Source organism: Lagopus leucura, unplaced genomic scaffold (genome assembly GCF_019238085.1).
Source record: "Lagopus leucura isolate 7727_CA_CO unplaced genomic scaffold, USGS_WTPT01 Super-Scaffold_797, whole genome shotgun sequence".
In the NCBI taxonomy this organism is placed as follows: Eukaryota; Metazoa; Chordata; class Aves; order Galliformes; family Phasianidae; genus Lagopus; species Lagopus leucura.
In genome coordinates this window covers 4858322-4879324 of record NW_024962259.1, presented here as the reverse complement: position 1 = coordinate 4879324, position 21003 = coordinate 4858322, and the positions used below count along the sequence as shown (strand labels likewise).

Here is a 21003-nt window from a genome sequence, read left to right as displayed (position 1 = left end):
AAAAAACACCCTTACAAATACAGTCAAGCATGTTACGGTTCTTGTAACCATAAAGTAGTTTCTTTTATGAGTCACTAACTTCTCTAGTTTCAAAATTCTCCTGAACAATTCTAACATCTCAGGATTTTTTAAGTTCTAGGAAAACTGTAGAAAGAAAATCTCATTCTCTCCACAAGATGCTCTATGGGTAGATTAGAAGTAGAATTAAGTTAGTTGAAGTTTTGTGGAAGGGAGAGGGACAGGATTACCAGAACATGTTCACGATTACACAGAATGAGGGACAATGATGATACGTCAGCCATACACAGAATCAAGAGGATGCAAAATTATCGTTTGCTTCAGTCAACCAGTAAATGATTTTTTGCTTACTTTCCCTGTGGCTGGCTCCCAGAGCAACAGAGCAGCAACACCACTGCCAGAAGCATCAGAGATGCACCAGGCCAGTGGAAACAGGAGCAACGGTTACCATGGTACAAAAAACTGCTTCTCCATGCCTCCTACAAAAGGAAAGCAGCAGAAAGCATTTATAAAATACAAAGCTAGATATTAAAAAAAGTAGAGGAAAGATAAAGGCAGCATTAACAGACACTCCAAGGTGAACACAACTTTGTAAATCCCTTTAGAATTAAACAGAGCATCCTAGATCAGCTATGCAAATGCTACAGCACTAAAGATTGTTCAGCTGGGGAGTCTGGGTGTGCATTGCTATCTTTAGTCCTGCTCCGAAGAATGAAGAGACTTCTGTGCCAGGCTACTCCACTGTCACTATCTAGAAAGAAATATCTTTAAGTAGCATGAATAAACACTAGGACTTTGTATTCAATGCATGTACCAGATAAACACGGAGGACAAGGGAAGACCGTTGAGTTCCACTTCTCTTTCTCTCCACTTAATATGGCTCTCCCGCACACACTGCCATTAGTGGCTCTAGAAGATGTTAGATCCTTAGTAGTTGAAGCTAAGCTCCTGAAGAACACCAGCAGCCACAAGAGAAGTGCTGAGAAATGTACCCCTAGGTAATTCCTCGCTTTGTTCCCAAAGACTTTGGCAGCTCTAAACCTGGAAACTTTGACTGCTGCTGCTGCAAAGAGGAAATGCAGCCAACTTTCAGTTAATCCTCCACTTTGCTTTGAAAAGGGGAAAATGAGCAAAACCTAATGCTGCTTGGTGTCTTACCTTCCATGAAGTCACTTTTTTCCGTTCCTTCTGATGTCCCTCCAGCAGTGTTGTCAACTGGTCTCTCAAGATCATAAGAGCTTTCTTTGTGGTAAGGCCCAAACCTGAGGTCATCTCATCCTGAAGTGCCAGAAAAACAAACTGTTTAGTACTTTCCTATTTTCCTTTTCAGCTTGTTTCTGGTGGCTAACTGAGCACCCTACTGTGAATGCCTCACACTCATCACAACCAGTTTGATTATTCATTTCTCTGAAATCATCTCTCTTCTAGTGACTGCTGGCTGAAATTATAGTACCTATATAGTCATACACCAAGCCATTTCTGCAAAACAATGTTCTTCTTAGCAGTGACTGGGGACAATACTAAGAAAGACTGCTCAGTTCTGAGGTTACAGACACCTGAACTAGTATCAGCTTATAGAGACAACAGAACGCAGATGGTTACACTGAAATTTTATTGATATGGGATAGATTTTGCTAACATAACTAACAACTAAGCAGTAGAATACCTGCAGTGCTAAAAAAGAGGGGTCCAGTTTCTACAACTGCTAATTACAAATTTTAGTTCTGTACTCTGCTTCAGTGGCTACAAAATCTCCCAGATTTAAGTGCTAGGCCACTCAAAGGTTCAGGAAGAGATTATTCCAGCATCAACAAATCCTTTTACAAGAGAAAGCACTGGAGTCTTTAGTGCTGAATTGTGAGAACATACAGGTGAGGCATTCTGGCTTGAAGGGAGCATATGCAGTCCAAACTACTACTCCTTCATTATTCAGTAAAGAGGCAAGAGCCTGAAAGGACGCAACCCAAGGGAGAGCTATTTGGGCAGCACTGCCATAAGTTTCTGATTATCACGAAAGTAGGGCAAATGCTTGAGTTTCCAGGATAAGAACACAAGCATTTACCTTCCTTTCAAATCCGAGACTGCTGAGAGGTACTGGGACTACCAGATCACTGAAAGTTAATCAAGGAAAAGCAGGCAGATGGCTGCTGCGAATACCATGGTACCGCACAATAGAATTTCTCGTTTGCATTTCATGCTTTAATAGAAATACCCTTAACGTGACAGTGAACAGAATATCCTCCACATTAGCAGTGCTCAGGTGTATCATGCTGTTTACAGAGTACAGACCTACTAAACACAAAGCAGGCAGGAAGCTTCCCTCAGCTCCCACTAGCGTGACACATATTCTAGCAAATACAGTTCAGGTGGGATCTGCGGCTTTTCCCGCTACTGCAGTCACAAGCTCTTCCCAGCTCTCTGCTGTTCAGCTATATGCACAGACATCCAGTTCTGCAAATGCATCTCAACTCTGGTTTGCACTTTTCTTCGTGTTCCATGAATAAGTGTTTTTGTTGATGAACTTCTACTAGAAATTAACCTTGCACTTTGAATCCATTTGCTCTGATGACTCAATCAAAAACTGTAACAGCAGTGTCAAGAAATGGCTGATAGCTGCTCTTTAAAATAATATCCAGCCATTCACCTCTCCCTTCCCCCCCCCAACTTATCAGGTACAATTTGAAACAGCAAATTCTGGCCACGCAGTCTAGTAGTGCTGCTTTAGCTGCAATTTTTTAGAAATAAAAATAAACCTGCTTAGTTTTCATTCTCCGTGTCACTTTTAGGAATTGAGGAAGCAGTTCTGTATTGTTCTTGGAAGCAGCTCAGGTATCAGCAGCACAGGACTAAACATAGAATTCGCCTAAAGACTCCCGAGGGAGAAGATGGCAGGCAGCAAACTGGCAACAGGCACACCATGGCACCATGGGGGTGCTGCAAGCAGGAGTGCCTGAGAGCAACACAGAGTAAGCATCAACCACGTTCTCTCTCTCCTGACTGCTAGCTGACTGGGGCACAGCAAAGCACTCAGAAAAACATTTACCCTTTCTTTCCAACAGTGAGAAAGAAGTCAGATAAATAAGGTGGAAACTGAAATGCAGCAATAGGGGGACTTTAACCAAAAAGCAAGAGCTGCTTAAACACCACTGAGTTGATCCCAACCAGTACAGAAGAAATGTGAGGAAACCTGTGCTTAATGACAACATTTAATACAGGGATGTACTCCTAGAAAGCGTCACATCATAGTAGGGAGCAATTAAGAGAAGGGAGCAAATTCAGAGGGAACCAAGAAGTTTCCTGAAACATTTGCACACCTGCTCCAGTCTTAACACAGGTGTTATGGTTTTGCCGTAGGATCGGTCAAGGAAAGAAGATGCAGTAGGTAAGAAAGAACAAAGTCTGGAAGGGATGATGAGGAGGAAGAATAAAGATTTTTAAACACCCATCTTGACACTTAAAACATGGAGTTTATGATAAAGTAAGCAAATAGAGCCAGGTAAACAAACACTGTAATATTGTTAGTGAGCTGCCTGTGCTAACTCAGAAAACCGTAGGTTTGGCTCTCCAGGGAAGAAACCAGAAGCAGCTCAGAACTAGAAGTGGAGCAGTATCAATAGACTTAGTGTTGCTTTCTCCCTCCGTAGTTTGACATAGGGATATCAGTTGCCAAATACCAAATCCAGGAGTTTGTTTCAACAGCCTTGCCTGCCTCAGAGCAAAAAGGTTTCCTTTCTCTTCCTCATGCTTTCAGGTTGCGTATAGGAAAATGCTGTTTATTATCTGCATTTTCTCTTACAATGACAAGTTATTCCTGAGCATCGCCACCTAGTCATGTCTGCTTCCTGCATTAGTATCCTGAATTCCTCTTATTTTCATGCAGCCATCACACATCCACAGTAGCATATTTATTAACTGTATCAGTATTTATATAATATGTGATGTTGAATATGTGCCAAACATTTGTTAAAAAATACTGGAGCACAAATATACGTTCTGCATTATAAAACTCACTCTTTCCACTACCTCTATAGGCATGTACACTTATTCAACCTTACACAGCGGTAGATACATTTTGTCCTCTGTGGATTTGGTTCTTGCAGAATAAAGCTTCTCAACAAGATTACAGTGCATTTCAACATAATTGCCTTTAAAAAGGCTGTTAAAAAAAAATAAGTGAATAGGAATCAGAAGATTTGCTAGAGGGTTCAGTTTTCATAGATTGCAATTCCACCTCTCTGATTCAGAGTGGTATGGAAAGCTCCTACTAGGAAGCTGTCAGATTCTTTCCCTCTCTCCAGGATGCATACACTAAGTCCCCTTTTTCAACACTTTGACTCAACTGCTTCTCAGATTTCAACAGTTGGAGGCAGGAAACTGTGCAAGAGAATCTTCTTCCTTTTTCTGAGAGCTATTTTGCATTGCTCTAGCAGAAACAAGAACACATTTTTTAATTTAACAGTTATATTTTTCACGCTATTAATCTAATTCATTGATTACACCTCATGAAATACAAGTGTTATTCACAGCTTCAAAAACACATGAAAAGAAACAACTTCACCAGATACATTTGCATAACATAAAGTCAGATTCTTGCTTATAACAAGGCACAATACAATGCAGTGTATAATCAATGGATATTAAGATGTTACAATCACAAAATAAACAAAAGAGACGAAGTAGATTAAGATAACAAGAGAGAATAAATGGAAGGCTTACCCTTATGCTGAGCTCACCCACAAAACACCAGAAGAGGCAATCTCCGGAAGAGATCCTTCCCCACTAGTAGCCAGCTCTTCAATAGGTCTAGGAGGGGTGCAGCCAGGCTCCACCTCTTCCGGCAGCACAGGTGAATTGCCTTCACCTGTGCTTCTGTGGCTGATTCGTGGCTCGCCTCAGGTGAACAATCAGAGGTTCAGGCCATGACTCAGCAGTTCCCGTACACCCACGGTGCACTTTTTTTTGTCCAATCAAAGGGGATGGCAGACCATATACACAAAAGCACACCATTTCTTCAGGCAACATTTCTTACAGCAAGATAGTGCTAGAGAGTGATTTATTTTTGTTCTAAAGTAAGTCATACTTCAGTGTGCTACAGCTCTGTCTAAGTGCGGCTGCTGAGTTAGTGCTCAGGCTATCTATAATAATATCTATAATAATGGTTATTATATATATATGCAGATATAGATATCTGTAGCATGACAGATGTACCAGCAAAGCTAGGAGATAGCCACTCTAGGCAAAGGTTTCCCCGTTGTTACCTACATCCTTGGTCTCAGTTACGTGTTTTGTCTTTGTTGGTGTTCACCCAGTTACTTTTAAAAAGAGATCTATCCTGATTCCACAAGCGCGCTTGCCAAGTGACCCAAAACATATAAAGCTTCTACCCTTACCTATTTCCACTCCAGACGTAATAATGAAGGACAATCTCTTCACTGAGAATCTGGGCTGTCAGCAACAGCTGGATTCTGCTTCTGCCATAGATTTCTGCATGACGAGGAAAATCTAAAGCTCTTCTGTGCTTTAGTTTCTTGTCTCTACAATGGGACTATTAACTCCCTACCAGCCGTATGTACGTGAAACTATAATATTCACCAACTCTATTGAACACTACTGGAAAGCACAGAAAAGAAGAAATGCATGTTGATATTTGCATAATTCAGGCAGCTCCACTAAGCACATCGTAGCTCTATGGGAACTACTGTCTTTAGGACTGGACATACAGGGAAAGGTACCAGAAGGCACAAATGAACACAGCTATTAAAACTTGTCACCTGATAAGAACCTGGCAGCCACAGCTTAACTGTTGGTGGTCTCAAATAAAATGAAAAAAGCTAAGTCTTCTGCAAAGCAGTGCCCAGATTAATGGACAGAGAACAGTCAACAACTGTCTCCTTCCTCTATCTGCAGCATCAGTATGAAAGGCAGCCCAGAACCCCCCACCCCAGGACAAATGAGGCCCCACAGCATGGTAACTGAGTGCCTGGGGGGCTTCCCTGGGGAAGCTGCTTTAAAAGCTCTCTGCTGCTCATCACCTGTAGACTTACACTGCAAAGAAACAGAGCAGCAGAAGCAACAATCTCTGATATGTGGCCAGTGCAGCACTAATTGGCTACATTTTGCTTGGAACAGAGTCCATTTCATAGCACACAATGACATTCAAATTTTATGCCCTCTGTGAAGCACAGAGTAAGATGCCAACAGGCACAATCAACCTTTCTACATGGGTAATGCAAAGCTCAGTGCTTTCTTTCTCCCTCAGATAGTAGCAGCTTAGCAGTACAACTGTTTTGAATTGCACCTTTGCTTGTCCGTTCCTTTGGTCCTGTTTGCAGCAGCACATTCCCAGCCACAGTTCCTTGCTCCACCAGGCTGCTGTCAGGATGAGGCAGAGTTTATGCAGTGCCTTGAAGCTCAGAGATCAGTTACGGCTCCGTATTTATTTATTCTGTTTTTGATGCACACTATGGTGCTTTACGCCAATGCAGAGCTTATTCCAGAGGATGTTAATCTCCTCTCTCAGACAAGTTCAGAAATTCAAATGTTCAGAAATTCACAGAACTTCAGCAATTATTTCGTCTTCCCATTAGTTTCTTTCCCACCACCACTTTTTATCTGAAGACTCTGAGGACTAAAAGTACTATATAGCCTGGCAGATGCACCACAAAACATGTTTAAAAGGAATACTGATGTTCAACAGCCACAGATCAAAGCACACAGAAGAAACAGACAAATTTAAGTCAAAAGGTAGAGGAGTAGCAAAGCAGGTGCTAAATTCATCTCTGCCCCCTCCCATTGGTCCTACAATTAAACCTGTGATTTAAAACAAGGCTTCTCTTACCAACCCCTCCAACAACAAAGCCATTCCCTTGCTAAAAATCTTCACTGCTTCATGTCCTGCTATAACGTCTTTCCTCAAAACCTCCAAGCATTTCATGCAGAGCTTATTCACATCAGCTTTTCACATCAGGCAAGATGCAGGCTAGGGAAGGAGAGAGGGAAAGCCATTTTGAATTTAAACATTGAGAGAAACTTACTTTGCAGCATTTGCCTTGGTGGGTGATCCAGAAATCAGCCTGCTTAAAGAGCATCTGGCCTACACTCCTGAGCCACTTATACAGCAACTTGCACTGCTGCTGCTCTCCAAAAATGAGAGCAGAGAAGGAGAGAGAGAAAGACTGTGCGCAGCCCAGCACTGCAGAGAATGAGACAGAAGCAGCAGAGTGAAGCACCAGTCTGCTGATTAATTCAGCCTGTTTCAGTCACGCTGCAGATCAAGCAAGGAGGCGGTGGATGGGGGTGGGGGATGGAGGAGAGAAAGGGAAAAAGACAGAGACAGAAGGAAGTTTGCCCATAGCCCCAGACATCTGAAAGAATGGTCCTTCATCAGAGTTGATTCAGCTAGAATCCCTCAGATCCCTAGAATTCCCTGTCTGTAGAGATGCATATGCACGCATAGTAAGGGCTGATGCCGACAGACAGGGCTCTCTAGAAAAACAGATGGCAAATCAGATGGGAGAAAGTGCTGTAAAATATACTATAGAAGAAGGAACACCTAAGCAGCCAAGGGACAAAAAACAGGTAAGAGACAGAGAGCCCCAGGAATGCTGATTTCCCTATGTAACTCTAGGAGAATCATCCAGGGGACTCCATAGCTTTGAATTCAAGCTCAACTTAAAAATAAATAGGATGGCTACAGGTCCAGTCTGAGGTGTTCCTGCCCTCTTTTCCTGTTGATAGTGTGTCTTAGTTTCAGCCAGGATGGAATTGTATTCTCCAGAGTCCCAACTGAAACTAAGACATAGAGAAAACAGCAAATGCCCCAATAGCATTCACACATCCTGCACCACCCTATCTAAACCAAAAGGTGCACAGAGATTCTTCATAGCCATAATCATGTCTGGGGCTCACCGCTTACTGCCAGCTGTTCAGTGCCACAGAGAGGTGAAGAAATAGTGCAGACAGGGAAGGGCTGAGTGCAATGACAGGTAATGAAAAGGCCTTTGGAGGCAAGGAAGGAATGAACTTTCTCTCATTCTCATATTTTGCAGGAATTGCTTCCTTTTTGTTGTTGGAAGTAAACATCTTTCTAAGTGGGTTTTTATATAGCTCCTGCTTCAGTACTGTCCTGATTCTCTCCAAGCTACCCAGTTTTGCAAGGCAATCATTACATCAATGATTTCCTTCCACATAGAAAAGGGTGAAGAACTGGAACCATGTCAATAGCTTGCCAAGGATTATAGCCAATCTGTATAAAATGGAACAGGCATTTACTGCAAAGACTTCCAGTCTCAGCATATTGTGCAGCTCTGAACACCACATGCAGGTGTCAGGACTTGCCTACCAGTCCTAGCCAAAATCTTTACTTCCTCTCCTCACTTGAGAATCAGATGCCTAAATAGACACACTTTATATTCTTTGCTTAAAGCCAGAAATACAGTGATTGTAGGTCTCCATATTGATAATAGATGCAACGTTGATCTAAGACAATTCCTGAAAGAATGAGTTATCATCTTCATGTTGGCACTGAGTTATACTTTGGTATGTCATCTCACAAAGCTCTCAAATCTTGAAAGGAAGCAGCCACCATATTTAATGTCAATTCACTACAGAGCAGGAGGAGAAAAAAGGAAAAAGATATTCTTCATAGTTCTGTGGAGTACTTTGTTTCCTAGACAACAATTTTTAATTGCAGAAAAGAACAAAATGTCCTAATGGTACATTTTTTTCTTACATACTCTTTTCACTATATTCACCTACTCAGTTTGTCACAAACTAAAAAAAGTAAGGGAGAAAAAAAGGAACACTAACTACAATACTGGGCAAATCCTCACATACCATACATGTATCAGCCCCTTTCCAACTTAGTGCTTCTTGTGGCTCTGCATCTTCTGGAGACTTAAATGAATGTGAATAAAGCAACTTGTCAGTAACAGAGCAAGGCCTCTGACATGGTCCCATACCACATCCTTATCTCTAAATTGGAGAGGTATGGACTTAAAGGCAGAACTATTTGGTGGAAAAGGAATTGGCTGGGTGGTCAAAGACAGAGGATTGTGGTAAATGACTTCATGTCCAGGCAAAGGGTGCTGATGAGTGGTGACCCTGAGGGGTCTGTCTTGGGTCTGGTACTCTCTAACATGTTTATCAATGACACAGGTGATGGGATCAAGTACACTCCTGGCAAGTCTGTGGACAACACCAAGTTGAGTTTTGCAGTTGATATAACAGGAGGAAGGGATGCCATCCAAACTCAAAAGGTGGGGCTGTGTAAACTTAATGAGGTTCAACAAAGCCAAGTGAAGGTGTTGCACTCAAGTCAGGACAACCCCAGATACACATACAGATAGGGAGAAGAACTTGAGAGTAGCTGTATCCTGGTCTGCATCAGAAGAGCAGTGGCCAGGACAAGGGAGGTGATCGTCCCCCTTACTCTCTGCCCCTGTGAGGCACCATCTGGAGTACTGGGTCCAGATCTGGGACCCCCAACACAGGAAAGATGTGGAGCTTTTAGAAAGGGTCCAGTGGAGAGCCATGAGTATGATCAGAGCGCTGGAGCACCTCTCCTGTGAAGACAGGCTGAGCAAGCTGGGCTTGTTCAGTCTGGAGAAGAGAAGGGTGCAGAAAGACATCTTTATGGCCTTCCAATATCTAAAGGGAGATTATAAACAGGAGTGATATCAACTTTTCACATGTGTAGCGATAGGGCAAGTGGAAATGGTTTTCAAATAAAGGAGGGGAGATTTAGAGGAGAAAGTTTTTCACTGAGAAGGTGGTGAGGTGCTGGAACAGGTTGCCCAGAGATATTGTGGGTGCCCCATCCCTGGAGGTGCTCAAGGCCGGGCTGGATGGGGCCTAGGCAACCTGATCTACTGCTTGATCCAGCAGCTGGCAACCCCGCCTCTGGCAGGGGGTTTGGAACTGGATGATCCTTGAGGTCCTTCCCAACCCAAGCCATTCTATGATTTCCCGATTCTATGATATACTTCATCTATGTTGTTCCACCATGGTGCTTCAGTCTCAGCCTAAAGAGGACTTGTTCTAGGCATTAGAGTTGTTTCTGTAAGCTATTCAGTCTCTCACCTTCACTGAGACTCTCTGTAAAGGGTACTGATTGAAAAGTGAGTATTCGCACCCTAGCAACTCAACATATTTAAGTAGTTCTGTGGGGAAACAATTTCTGGCCTCTGCCAGGCCAAGCCATGTGTAAATCCATCAAACAGAACTGAATTTCCCAAATGCATTACCTGGGTTAACTGACATTTCCTAAAACAAAACTGAAAAGCCATTAAAATCCACAGCTGACTTGTGAGTGCATGAAAAAATCACAACACTGTATCTTGAAAGCCCTACTCACAGATCTGTTCACCACTTGAAGATACCTAGATCTCACCACACTGAATGTTGATCAATGGGATATAACAATGGAGGTGATTCTTACGGAACAGCACTCTGCCATTGCTGGACAACCTCGCAGCAGACCTTTCCTACTGAGGCAAGTGAGTACATCTCGATGAGTGTCAAGGTGACAGAAGTCTCAATTTTTGTATTAACCATGGATTATATTGTCACACAACAACACCAAGTGGTCAGTCTTGGCTGAAAATAATGAAAGACTCAACGTTTAGGTTAGGCATGATTCTTATCAGGACACCTACCTGACACTTCTCTTTGAGGTCCATGGCTACGCAATTCTGTAAGCATGTCCAGTAAGAGAGGATTGCTTTTCAGGGAAGAATGTCTCCTAGGTAGAGATGAGCTTGGTTATATTTACCACATCACCATCTGTGGAAATAGAAGGGGAAGCAGTTAATTTCCCAATATCACTGCCTTTAGGACAAGAAAGTAATGGAAGTCACATAATTCAAATGATTTTTTAAAAGGAGAACTGGGGATTGGAAAAGTGCTTTTGACAGTACAGCATCTCCCTCTTTACTCAGAATTGATCCCATTTAACTGGAAACAGGAGATGAATTAAGTTCTCTGTGCCTCAGGGTGAGAGCATTGCTGAAACCCTGACAGACTGTCAGGCAAGTCCCCAGAAAAAGCTGACCAGACTCTGGATTCTGCCAGGTGTTGGAGCAAGCTGCTACCCATAGCTATTTGTCTTGCTTTTCTTATCAACTGGGAGCTTTATCCAGCTAAGCTCTAATGAAGCCTGCAGTAATGATTCTTCTATTTGCAGAAAAGCATTCCCAATCTTTGATAGAGTTATGCTGCTAGTAACTAGACCATTTTTATTGTAGCACACGGGAACTCCAGCAGAATTAAAGCAGAATTGACTCTAGCTGAAGGAAGCAGCTCTGGAGCTCCCAACTTTTTCTAGACAATATGCTCCTTGATCTCCCATAGCACGCCTCTCCATGGGGAGAATTTATAGCAGCATTCCAGTACCTGAAGGGGGCCTACAGAAAATCTCAGGAGGGACTTTTTGTAATGGCACGTACAACACGAAAATTGGAAATAGTTTTGAACTGGAAGAGTATAGATTTAGACCACATATTAGAAAGAAACTTTACTGTGATGGTGGTGAGACACTGGAACAGAATGTCTCACCAGAGATTGCCCAGAGATGTTGTGGATGCTCCCTGCCTGGAAGCGTTCAAAAAATCTTCCAGGCTGGATGGGGCTTTGAGCAACCTCATCTAGCACGAGGTGCCCCTGCTCCCATAGCAAAAGGGATTGGAACTAGATGATCTTAAGGGTCCCTTCAACCCATCCATCCTATGATTCTATGATATGATTCTACAATACTTTCTGAATACCGTGGTGCTACATAATTTCAAGGAAAATAAAAGGCATCCAAAGCTTACTCAGAAGGCCACTACTGCCATGCTGAAGTTAGATATAAATATCCTCTCTTGCAGGCAAGTACTGCCCCTGCATTCTGAGAAGCAGCAAGTATTTAGTATTCTGCTTATCAAAGAACTGCTTACAGTACAGAAACTAATGTCTGCAAGTGCAGTTTTCTATCTGCCATCTGCCACAAGTCTGGACTCTGCTCTACTCTGTTCTGTGACTCTTGTCAATATGCACACATCAAGGGAACAGAGCTATTTTCAGGCACACTGTATCCCAGTCAGGCCAATCAGCAACTGCAAAGAGAGGATCAGATAAAGTTACAGGAGCAAAGCTGACAAAGAGTGCTGGGAGTTGGAAGGAGGAAAACGCAACTCTGCATGTTTGTACGCAGCAGCTTAGAGCATCAGTATCCCATTTTTAACTTGAGCATCATTTCTATATAAGGCAAGGCAAGATGAGATGATTTTAAGATGGAGAAGATGGCCACTAACAATGAGAGGGCTAAGAAATAAATCCAGGATTCTTTTTTTTTACCCCATCCCCAACAGAAGATTCATTAGATCTACCAAGGGGTTTGTGTGCCTTGTCCTTACACATTCAAACAAAAAATTACATGCCTGTCTTTCTCTCTGGATCTGCACTTCAGAATCATAATTATCAGTGACATGACCAGGCAACTGGGAAGCCACAGGCACAACAGCAGAGCAAGTAAAACCATCTTCAGCTGTTTGTTCTTGGTGCTGTATCGCTAGCAGCAGTAGGGGCCATGCAGGGAGACAGTTGGGCAGGAGGCAGGATTTGCTGCACTACAGCAAATGACATTCTGATTTAAGCACTAAACTGAAACGTGATCTTGAATGCAAAGCACGCCATTCCTTAAAGTTCAAGGCATATCATTTGCATGCTTACGAATACCACCCTGAAGTCCTTCAGTGCTAGGAAGCAGCATACAAAGCACAAGTGCTAAAAAGGACAGACTAGTTAGAAAGATAATTCTTATCTAGATAAAATCAAAACCTGTTAAAATGAGCGATATACTAAGAGCTTGTAAAAGCAATCCGAGCAATGCATGCTTCATCATCACATGTGCTCAGGGCTTCTCCAAAATTAGCTTCAGGTCAAGTGATGCTAAAGGAGAAGACAAACCATAGTGAGAAATATCCTTCCTAAATTTCTACACTAGAATTGGTATTGAAGCCATGTAAACTGTGACTTGCAAGCTTTCTTTCAAAAACGTACTTGACCAGAATAAATATTCTCCAAGGTTGTTTGCAAATGCCATAGCAACTAAAACCTCATACGCATCACAGAGGTCTTGCAAACACCCAGAAAATGGCTTCACACAATAAGGAGCTGAAGCAGTTTATGCATTCTGCAGGCAATGTACAGTGTACAGCTGTGCAGAGATGTGCATTCATTCACTCTAACTCTCCCCTACAGACACTTGGAAAAAAAAGCACATTCGAGGAGTCTTTAGGGAGAAAAGCAAATCGACTTAATTTTCCCCACAGCATTCAATCACTGATTCTCTAGAACAGACTATAAAATATGGTGGGGAAACTGAATACATCTTCATATTCAGTGAAACTATCAAAAATGAATTCCTCAATAACAGAATTCCAATCCATCATCAAGAACAGAAACAAGAGGGAACCTATAATAATCAAAAAAGCAGCTGCCTTAGGAAAACATGGCTTAGATAGAGCCCATTGTTTTGCTATCAGCAGAAACATACGGACTTCCTACTCATGAGGAGCTGATGTCTGTCTGCTAATTTGCAACACTGGCACATTTGCTGGCATATGGGTTCTCAGAGATGCATAAAGTGATAGTGTCAACTGATGTGAGACCCACTGAGAACACAGAAGGGAGCTGGCAGCAACACTTCTTAGCTTCAGTATTGGCTTGCAAAAAAAAAAAAAACTTGTAAAAATTTGGACCAGCTAAACAATCTTTGCCTCAATAACCTCATATTACTGATACGGATATACATATCTGCATCAGAGAGAAACTGTGAAGTAAGCGTATGAGTATTTGTAAGGTGAATCCTCTAAATTGGTGTTGTATATGTGCTAAGTATTATCAACTCAGTAGTGGCCAAACGTCTCATTTGTACATGGCTGTGAAGAATCAGAAGTGCATTTCACACAGGCTTCACTCCCCTTGCTAGGTGACAGGAAGTAGAGAGAGATCTATTCTACCTTGACTCAGGAGCAAGGTTAAACTTGAAATTCACTTTAAAATTTGTCTTCCAACTGAAAGTATGCTTTTGGAGAGATAGTACTTGCTGAGAACTTTCAAAAGGAAAAAAGATCTCAGACTCCTTTCCTATTTCTTCAGCAAAGAACCTGTGCATTAGACTTGTTCCAAAGAACGTTGGTGTCTTAAAGCAAGAGCTGAGCTACAAGGAAGGAGTAGGGAAGGAAGGCATAGCTTTGGCACACCAGTCTTTATCTCAAGTAAATATCCTCAGTGAGAGTACCAATTTACTTGAAAGATAAGATGGGTAAAACAAAATGCTACACAACTGAAAGAACACCTTTTTTCCTTTTTTCTCTGGTGACTTGATAAGCAATTAACAGATCTGATCAAAAGAACGATCAAAGTAGTTTAGTCTACCTTGCTCTACCCACAGTAGTTGATGCCACCCCAAGCTGAGGAACAATATATCTGAAAGAGTTTAATTATCTTCGTTTTTCTTTCTTGGGAAGAATAGATTTTAAAGAAGAGCGTATGGGAACTGCTGAATCACGGCCTGAACCTCTGACTGACTGCCTGAGGCAAGCACTAAGTCAGCCATGGGAGCACAGGTGAAGGCAATTCACCTGTGCTGCTGGAAAGGGTGGAGCCTGGCTGCACTCTCCTACACTCATTTAAGAGCTGACTGCCGGTAGGAAAGGATCTCTTCCTGTAGATCTCTCCTTTGGAGTTTTACAGTGAGCCCAGGATAAGGGTAAGCTCTCTATCTGTTCTCTTCTTGGAATAGTAACCTGCTTAGCCAAACTCTCTTGTTTATTTCATAATTAACATCTGTATATTCATTGATTATACAAAGAGTATTTACAATTAAAGGACTGAAATTGAAAAATGCAACCAAAAAAAAAGTTGTGAGGGCCTCTCCAGCTTCTGCAGAGTGATGATGTCACCTGCTTTGTGGTATGGTATCTTAAATGGCAACTAAAACATTTTACAGCAAACATATGAAGAATTCACTGCAAAACTGATAGCTGTCATTCATCGTGACAATGGTTATTACAGTAAGCAGTATTTTATAACAACCTCAATCAAACAAACACTTAAACGACTGAAAACTGCAAAGACACAGCAGCCCAAAATAAAATTAAAAAGACCATGTTGTATCTATAGGCTCTTTAAGCAAACTTTTTGCTGATGTACACTGACTCACAGAGAAAAGCATAGCTTTTTCTCTTAATTTCACTTTATAAATAAGACTGTATAACTGCTCACAGTAAATCTAAGTAAAAAAAGTTCTTACACCAGTGTTTGTCATTTGGAGACATTTAACTGTAGGCAAATTGTTACAAGTCACAAACTGAACTGGAGATTGAGCACCTGGTGAAGGCGTGTAGCTGGCCTAGGGAGTGCAGGCAATGTGTACCTGTGCTTCCCATGTGACCAGAAGGGTTGGACCCAGGGGCCAGCCACTGAAGGGAAGGTATCTTTTAGACCAGTCTATTTTCTGGGAAGGAATGCTGCATAGCTAGAGAGCTCATTCACCAGCTGGGTGAGTTCCATTCTTCTTTCTGTATATGACTATTGGCCTACCTGTGAATACTTTATCTGGTGTTGCTAAAAAGCTGTTGGAAGAAATGCTGTTTCTTTGAAAGTAGAACATTAACAAACAGCATAGTGGTAAGAATGTTTTCTGAGAATTCCCCCAAAATAAGCACAGCATCTGAAGGCTGTTAGGGTGATCACTTGCATACGTTCATTCAAACAAAATACTACTCTTAAGTGGAAAATGCACTGTTCAGTTCAATAGACTTTTGTATTTTACTATTTTCATGAGTTCCACTAAAATCTTATGATGAATAACTGTGTCTAGAATCATGGTAGTAAGCTAACTTGTTCTACTGTGACTAGAGAACAGAAAAGTTGTGTGTGGCTCACTAGCAAATTTTTTTCCACTGTTCACTTACGAGTATTCTGGACAGAGATCCCAAGTGCTCCATGAGGTACAAGTGGTCCCATATATAATTACAGGTGTTAAAAATCCAAATGTGACAAACCAAACTCTGTTCTACAGGTAGGACGGTGATGCTCACACCCTAGGCAGGCCTCTGTTTTTGGACAACCCTACCAAAGGACTTGTCTTCTGGCCAATCCCCCATGGCTCACGGCAAGCTTCCCCCAGTCACGGGGGTATATAAGCGCTCACTTCTAGGGTGGCTCTTGTTTGAGCAGTTTGATCTTAGCAGTGTTTGCTGTGTCTTCTAGCAGCTAGTCTGACAAGAATGTATCTGAAACAGGGGTGACATCCAAGAAATACAAATTTCAACAGATAAAGATGTAATATGAAGACTAAATGGAAAAGTTTAGTTTTCTAGGTTCTGCTTGTGTTGCCAATATTTGTTCCTGGGACCTAGGCTAAAGCTGCTAATATTTTAATCTTCTCATCAGATAAAGTGCTGGCAATACACTTATTCAAAGTTTTCGAGTTAAAAATATGTGTTGATGTGCTTGAATAGAAGATGACAGAGGAAAAGTACTAACCGAAAGAGCACAAGATGCCTGTATAAAGCCAGCAGCATGTACGTCTGTATTATACAGATTTCTTAAAATGTGACTCCTATGCTTTCCAGGTTATTTAAATTCTGCTCCATTTGAACAAGATGTATACTTTAACATAGTACAGTAGCTGCTAATAGTTTGTTTACACTGTAACTTGTTTTTAAGGAACCTGGAACGTAAATGTTATTGCATCTTCTTGTGCATACTGTGCTGTCCACTCTGAACTTCATTTCTACAATTACTGTAAGAAATAATAGGATTTCAAGCAATTTTGCCATGGGCTTCATCTTTTTTTGAAAGTATGTGTGTGGGAAGCTGTACTACTTGGAGCTGCTTCAGGAGAATAGATGGATAATGCTGGGTCCGTGCACTGCCGGTCTGGTAACTTTAGGTGCTGATAAGACTCAGTTAGTTATCAAGTACGAGCCGATTATCAGACGTGAGCCCCGACGCAGAGCAGCGGCTGGCCGCCCCGAGGTGAGGGTGGGCACTGAAGCGCTTCCTTCCGTGCGGGTGGGCCCGGCTGCAGCCCCACCTGCGAGAGGAGCGCACAGCCGGGTATGCCTTAGAACTACCGCGTGTCGGAGCTTTCTGCGATTTGTTTCTTTCTCTCCCATCTCCTTCATAAGCCGCTAGGTAACGCTCCTCTGAGGGGAACGGCGCTGCGCGGGAGCCTCCGGCCCGAGCTTTGGGGAGAGCTTTCCTCAGGCCTCCCGACAGGGCCGGGGCTAAGGGGGAATCCCAGCTGCGGGAGCGCGGGCCCTCCCGAACTCGCTCCACGGCGGGACGGAGCCCAGCCGCCGCCTCTCGGCCTGTACTCACCAGCCGCACCGGGCCGCCTCAGCGGGGAAGCCGCTCGCCCTCCTCGCCTCCCCCAGCGCCGCCGGGGCCGCCATCAGGGTCACTGGCAAAGCGGGCCGCCACGGCGCTGGGGACCCGCGGTGGCGTTTCGAGGCTGCCTCAAGAAGCGGGTACCTGATTGGTGGGATCCCGCGCGGTCGGCCGTACGCCGTTCGTTGATTGGTGAGATCAGAGTGGCGCGCGAAGCCAAGAGGACGCTCTGGCGGCGGGTCACCCTGAGGCGCGGCGGCTGAGCCCCGAGCGCCGGGCTCCCTCAGCGGGACAACAGCCCGTCTGCCCCGTGAGTGTCGGAGGGAGGGTGCTGATCTCCCACTGCGGAAGCTGCTTTTGTCGTAGGGCGACCGACCGAATGGAAGTGAGGAAGGAGCTGTGAGGCAGCGAGCGCACGGGCGCGTGGAGCCGGTAATCTGAGGAGAAATCTGAACCGTTGCTCAATCCGGAAAGGAAATCTGGTGTGAGGCAGAGACGGCTCACTCTGCCTTTGCCTGCGGAGTTTGGGTTCTGTCTTCTGAATGCATGGTGGAGCAGCTAAACTGGAAAGGTTTATGTTCTGTCTTTATTCCCTTCCTGTAATTCGGCGCTCGTATATCCAGGTTGTGATGTGCCGCTCCCATATGAGATTTCTCTACAGAAGTGATGTTCATTGGCGTGCTGAAGTGCAGATGCCGCACTCTAGTGGAATTGTGTACGTTACTGTGTAAAAGCACAAACAAAGAGCTCTGCGCTGTTTTGCCTGCAATTACGTTTTGGGTGAGAAAGTGGGATTTAAGAGTGTGCTCTCTGCACCTTTGACATAATCTGAACTGAATGTACATTTGATTTTAGGAGTTATACAGTATTGTTTGCAGCTCTTTTAAATACCTTATAAGGCTTAGTAAGAAGATGACTGTGGAACTCTGGGCTTTCCTGAGCTTCTGGTTACTCAGAACAGTCTCCTAGAACCAGAAAAGAAAAATGGAACTCCAGTACACATGAGTGACACTGTAAGCCTTTACAGTTCCTTAAAAGGGAATAGTGGCAGGTCTAGGGGATTTTCTACTGTAGTTTAGACACAGTATGGGGAAGGGGATAAGTGATTTACTGGAGTTGTAGTAACATGAGATCATGAGTTGGGCTTAGTGCTGTGTGAGCATCTTGTTCCTCTTCAAGTTGTTTCTCCACCACCACAATAAAATGTACTTAATTAGTAAAATGCTTTAAAGAAAAGGTTAGAGTAAAGAATCTTGAACAGATTCTGGATTACTTGGTTCTAGACACAGGTTCCCTGCAGGTCTCAAGCAGGCCACTAATAAATGCTGCTTTTTCTCACTGTTGTGTTCTGAATAGAACTTCCCCTGCAGTTGTGGATGCTAATAGATGGGATACTTAATCTGTGTTTTATTTGCTCCTTGGTAAACTTGATCTAACTGTTCATCTCAGAGTGATTTAAAAACCTCGTCTTTGTAGAGCATGTTGAATTTAAGTGAAAAACATTATCAAAACACAGTATTACAAGGATGCTTGGAGGAGTAGAAATACCCTTGAATTAGACAGTGTTGCTAGGAGATGCAGAAATAGAAAAGGTGATCCATTGAACAAGCTCTCATGATTTCTAGTACTTGATAGTAAAGGGAAAACTGAACAGCAAAATGCTGTTGAATACTTAAGATAAAATAACCTGATACTATTTTTTTCAAATCTGAGATATTTGGCTTAAAGACTTTTTTTCTGTAGGAGAATGCTCTGTTCATCTTACATTAAGTAATCATCCTCTCATTTTGTGTTACAGAATTGTGAATGAATGTTCTAAAGGTATCCAAGATTATTTCTGGATCTTTATGGTATTGTAGTATTCCAGGATGGAAAGTTCAGATGGGTCAGTTTTGCCTGCAAATTAGGATTATTTTCCACACTTGCTTCAAAATGAATATTAAAACTATTCTTTGGGTGCTTTGTTCCACATCCTTGTGCCTCTTGCAATTGTGGAACTGTTTCACTATGCAAAGGCCTCAATATTGTTTCGGTAGGAATTGAATTTAAAGAAATGAAATAGTTAATGCAAACCCTTGTGTGCGCTCTGCAAATCCTTGTGTCTTCAGCGCAGGGATATGATGTCTCCTCTTGGGGCCACAACATATGGACAGAGACGTCTCATGCAGTAATCTTGTGCTTCTGAATGAATTGCAGCCTCTGGCAAATCCAAGGGAGCTACTTAGCCTCCCTGTATTTGCCTTTCAGTCAGTCCTCATCAGTGTGCTGTTTTGTGTAGAGCAGATGTGAGAATTTGAGTAGGAGCACTTCGAAACAGGTACTGTATGTGGAGGGGAAAAAACTCTATGCTTTCTCTAAATTAAGCTCTTTAAAAGGTGTTGAAGTTGCATATAACTTTAAACAATGTGATGAGCAGCATTTCTGAATGGTTGTGCAAAATAAAAATTAAATCAGTGAATTTCTTGGTATTGTTTAGAAGAAGCAATTGCTGTATGACTTCCTTTTCCCTGTCCCTCCCCGCAGCACCTTTGGTGCCAGATGCTAGGATTTAACTGTATTTCTAGTACTTGTATAGCTATAAGGAATTAAAAAGAGGAAATTGATACAAAACCTGTTTGAGTCTTAAATATTTAAAAGCAGTAGTTGACCAACACCTCTTCAAAAGCTCAAGGGAAGACAGTATTTCATTTTAGCCAAATGATGTTGCTTTCCAGCTTGTGTTTAATATGTAGGGAAGCTGTACAATGTACTCAATGTACTCAATGTTTTTTAACAAAAAAGTGGGTTATTCCTCTAAAGAACAGGATTCACCCTTTTATTAATGAACATCTTTGTTTTTCTTCTGACTGAAAAGTAATTAGCTTGGAATTGTCAGTTGTCTTGAAAATGATAGGTGACTAAATTGGGAGCAGGAAGAAAGCAGAAGCTTTTTTTTTTTTTTTTTTTTTTTTGCTGAGGGAGATAGCACACTGTAGCTGGATCTGTTTTTTTCCCTTTTACAGACTTCTGTCAGAGCTTAAGCAGCTCCAGGTGATCCCAGCCAACTTGAATTTCTTAATGCCTGCAGTGGCTATCACTGTTCTCAGGTATAGTGGCGTTTCCTCCATAGTAATTTTTATAAGTCTTGCTCTGTCTTCTGTATGTGACTGTAGTGATGCATGGTGTAGAAGAAAATCTGCTTTTATTATATTTTTCCTTGTTCTCTGAGCTTTATTGTAAGACTCATGAGCAATTGTTTTGGCCCAGTTCTATTTTAGCTAGTTCTGAGCCTAAGCTAATTTTTCTTTCTGTTCAGTTAAAGTTCAAGCAGTCCATGTTTGTCTTGTTGGGGATTAAGCTGCTTCACAAGTACTCTTCAGATCTGTAATGAGTAAAACTGTGAAGCGTTCAGGCAGACCAGCTGTCCTGTCTGCATCTCCAGTAGTGACACTTATCTATTGCACTTAGATTCACAGAAACAGTTGCAGTAATGTCAGTGTATGTGAGAAAGTCAGAGCAGAACATTAGGATGGTTTCTAAACAGGGAGGAGTAGTTGATAGTTACAAGAAGGCTCACAAGTCAAGAGCCATCAATTCTGTTCCCAGTGCTGTTGAACAGTGTGG

The 21003-nt window shown here is 42.5% G+C and overlaps 1 protein-coding gene across 6 annotated transcripts in view; it reads right to left on the bottom strand.

Moving 5' to 3' along the window:
* Window positions 1-17586, bottom strand: part of TMEM94 (transmembrane protein 94) — a 45122-nt gene extending 27536 nt beyond the window's left edge. For 4 of the 6 annotated variants that reach the window (XM_042865304.1, XM_042865305.1, XM_042865300.1 and 1 more), the window contains exons 1-4: window positions 17392-17495; window positions 10674-10800; window positions 1177-1296; window positions 370-497 (exon numbers count right to left, since the gene is read on the bottom strand). In XM_042865304.1, coding sequence (XP_042721238.1) covers window positions 370-497; window positions 1177-1296; window positions 10674-10697 — 272 coding nt within the window. In that variant the 5' untranslated portion in view covers window positions 10698-10800; window positions 17392-17495. Of the gene's footprint in view, window positions 1-369; window positions 498-1176; window positions 1297-10673; window positions 10801-17391; window positions 17496-17544 lie in introns of those variants that run through there. The other 2 variants (XM_042865301.1, XM_042865306.1) reach the window with 2 other exon arrangements.
* Window positions 17587-21003: the final 3417 nt, after the last annotated feature.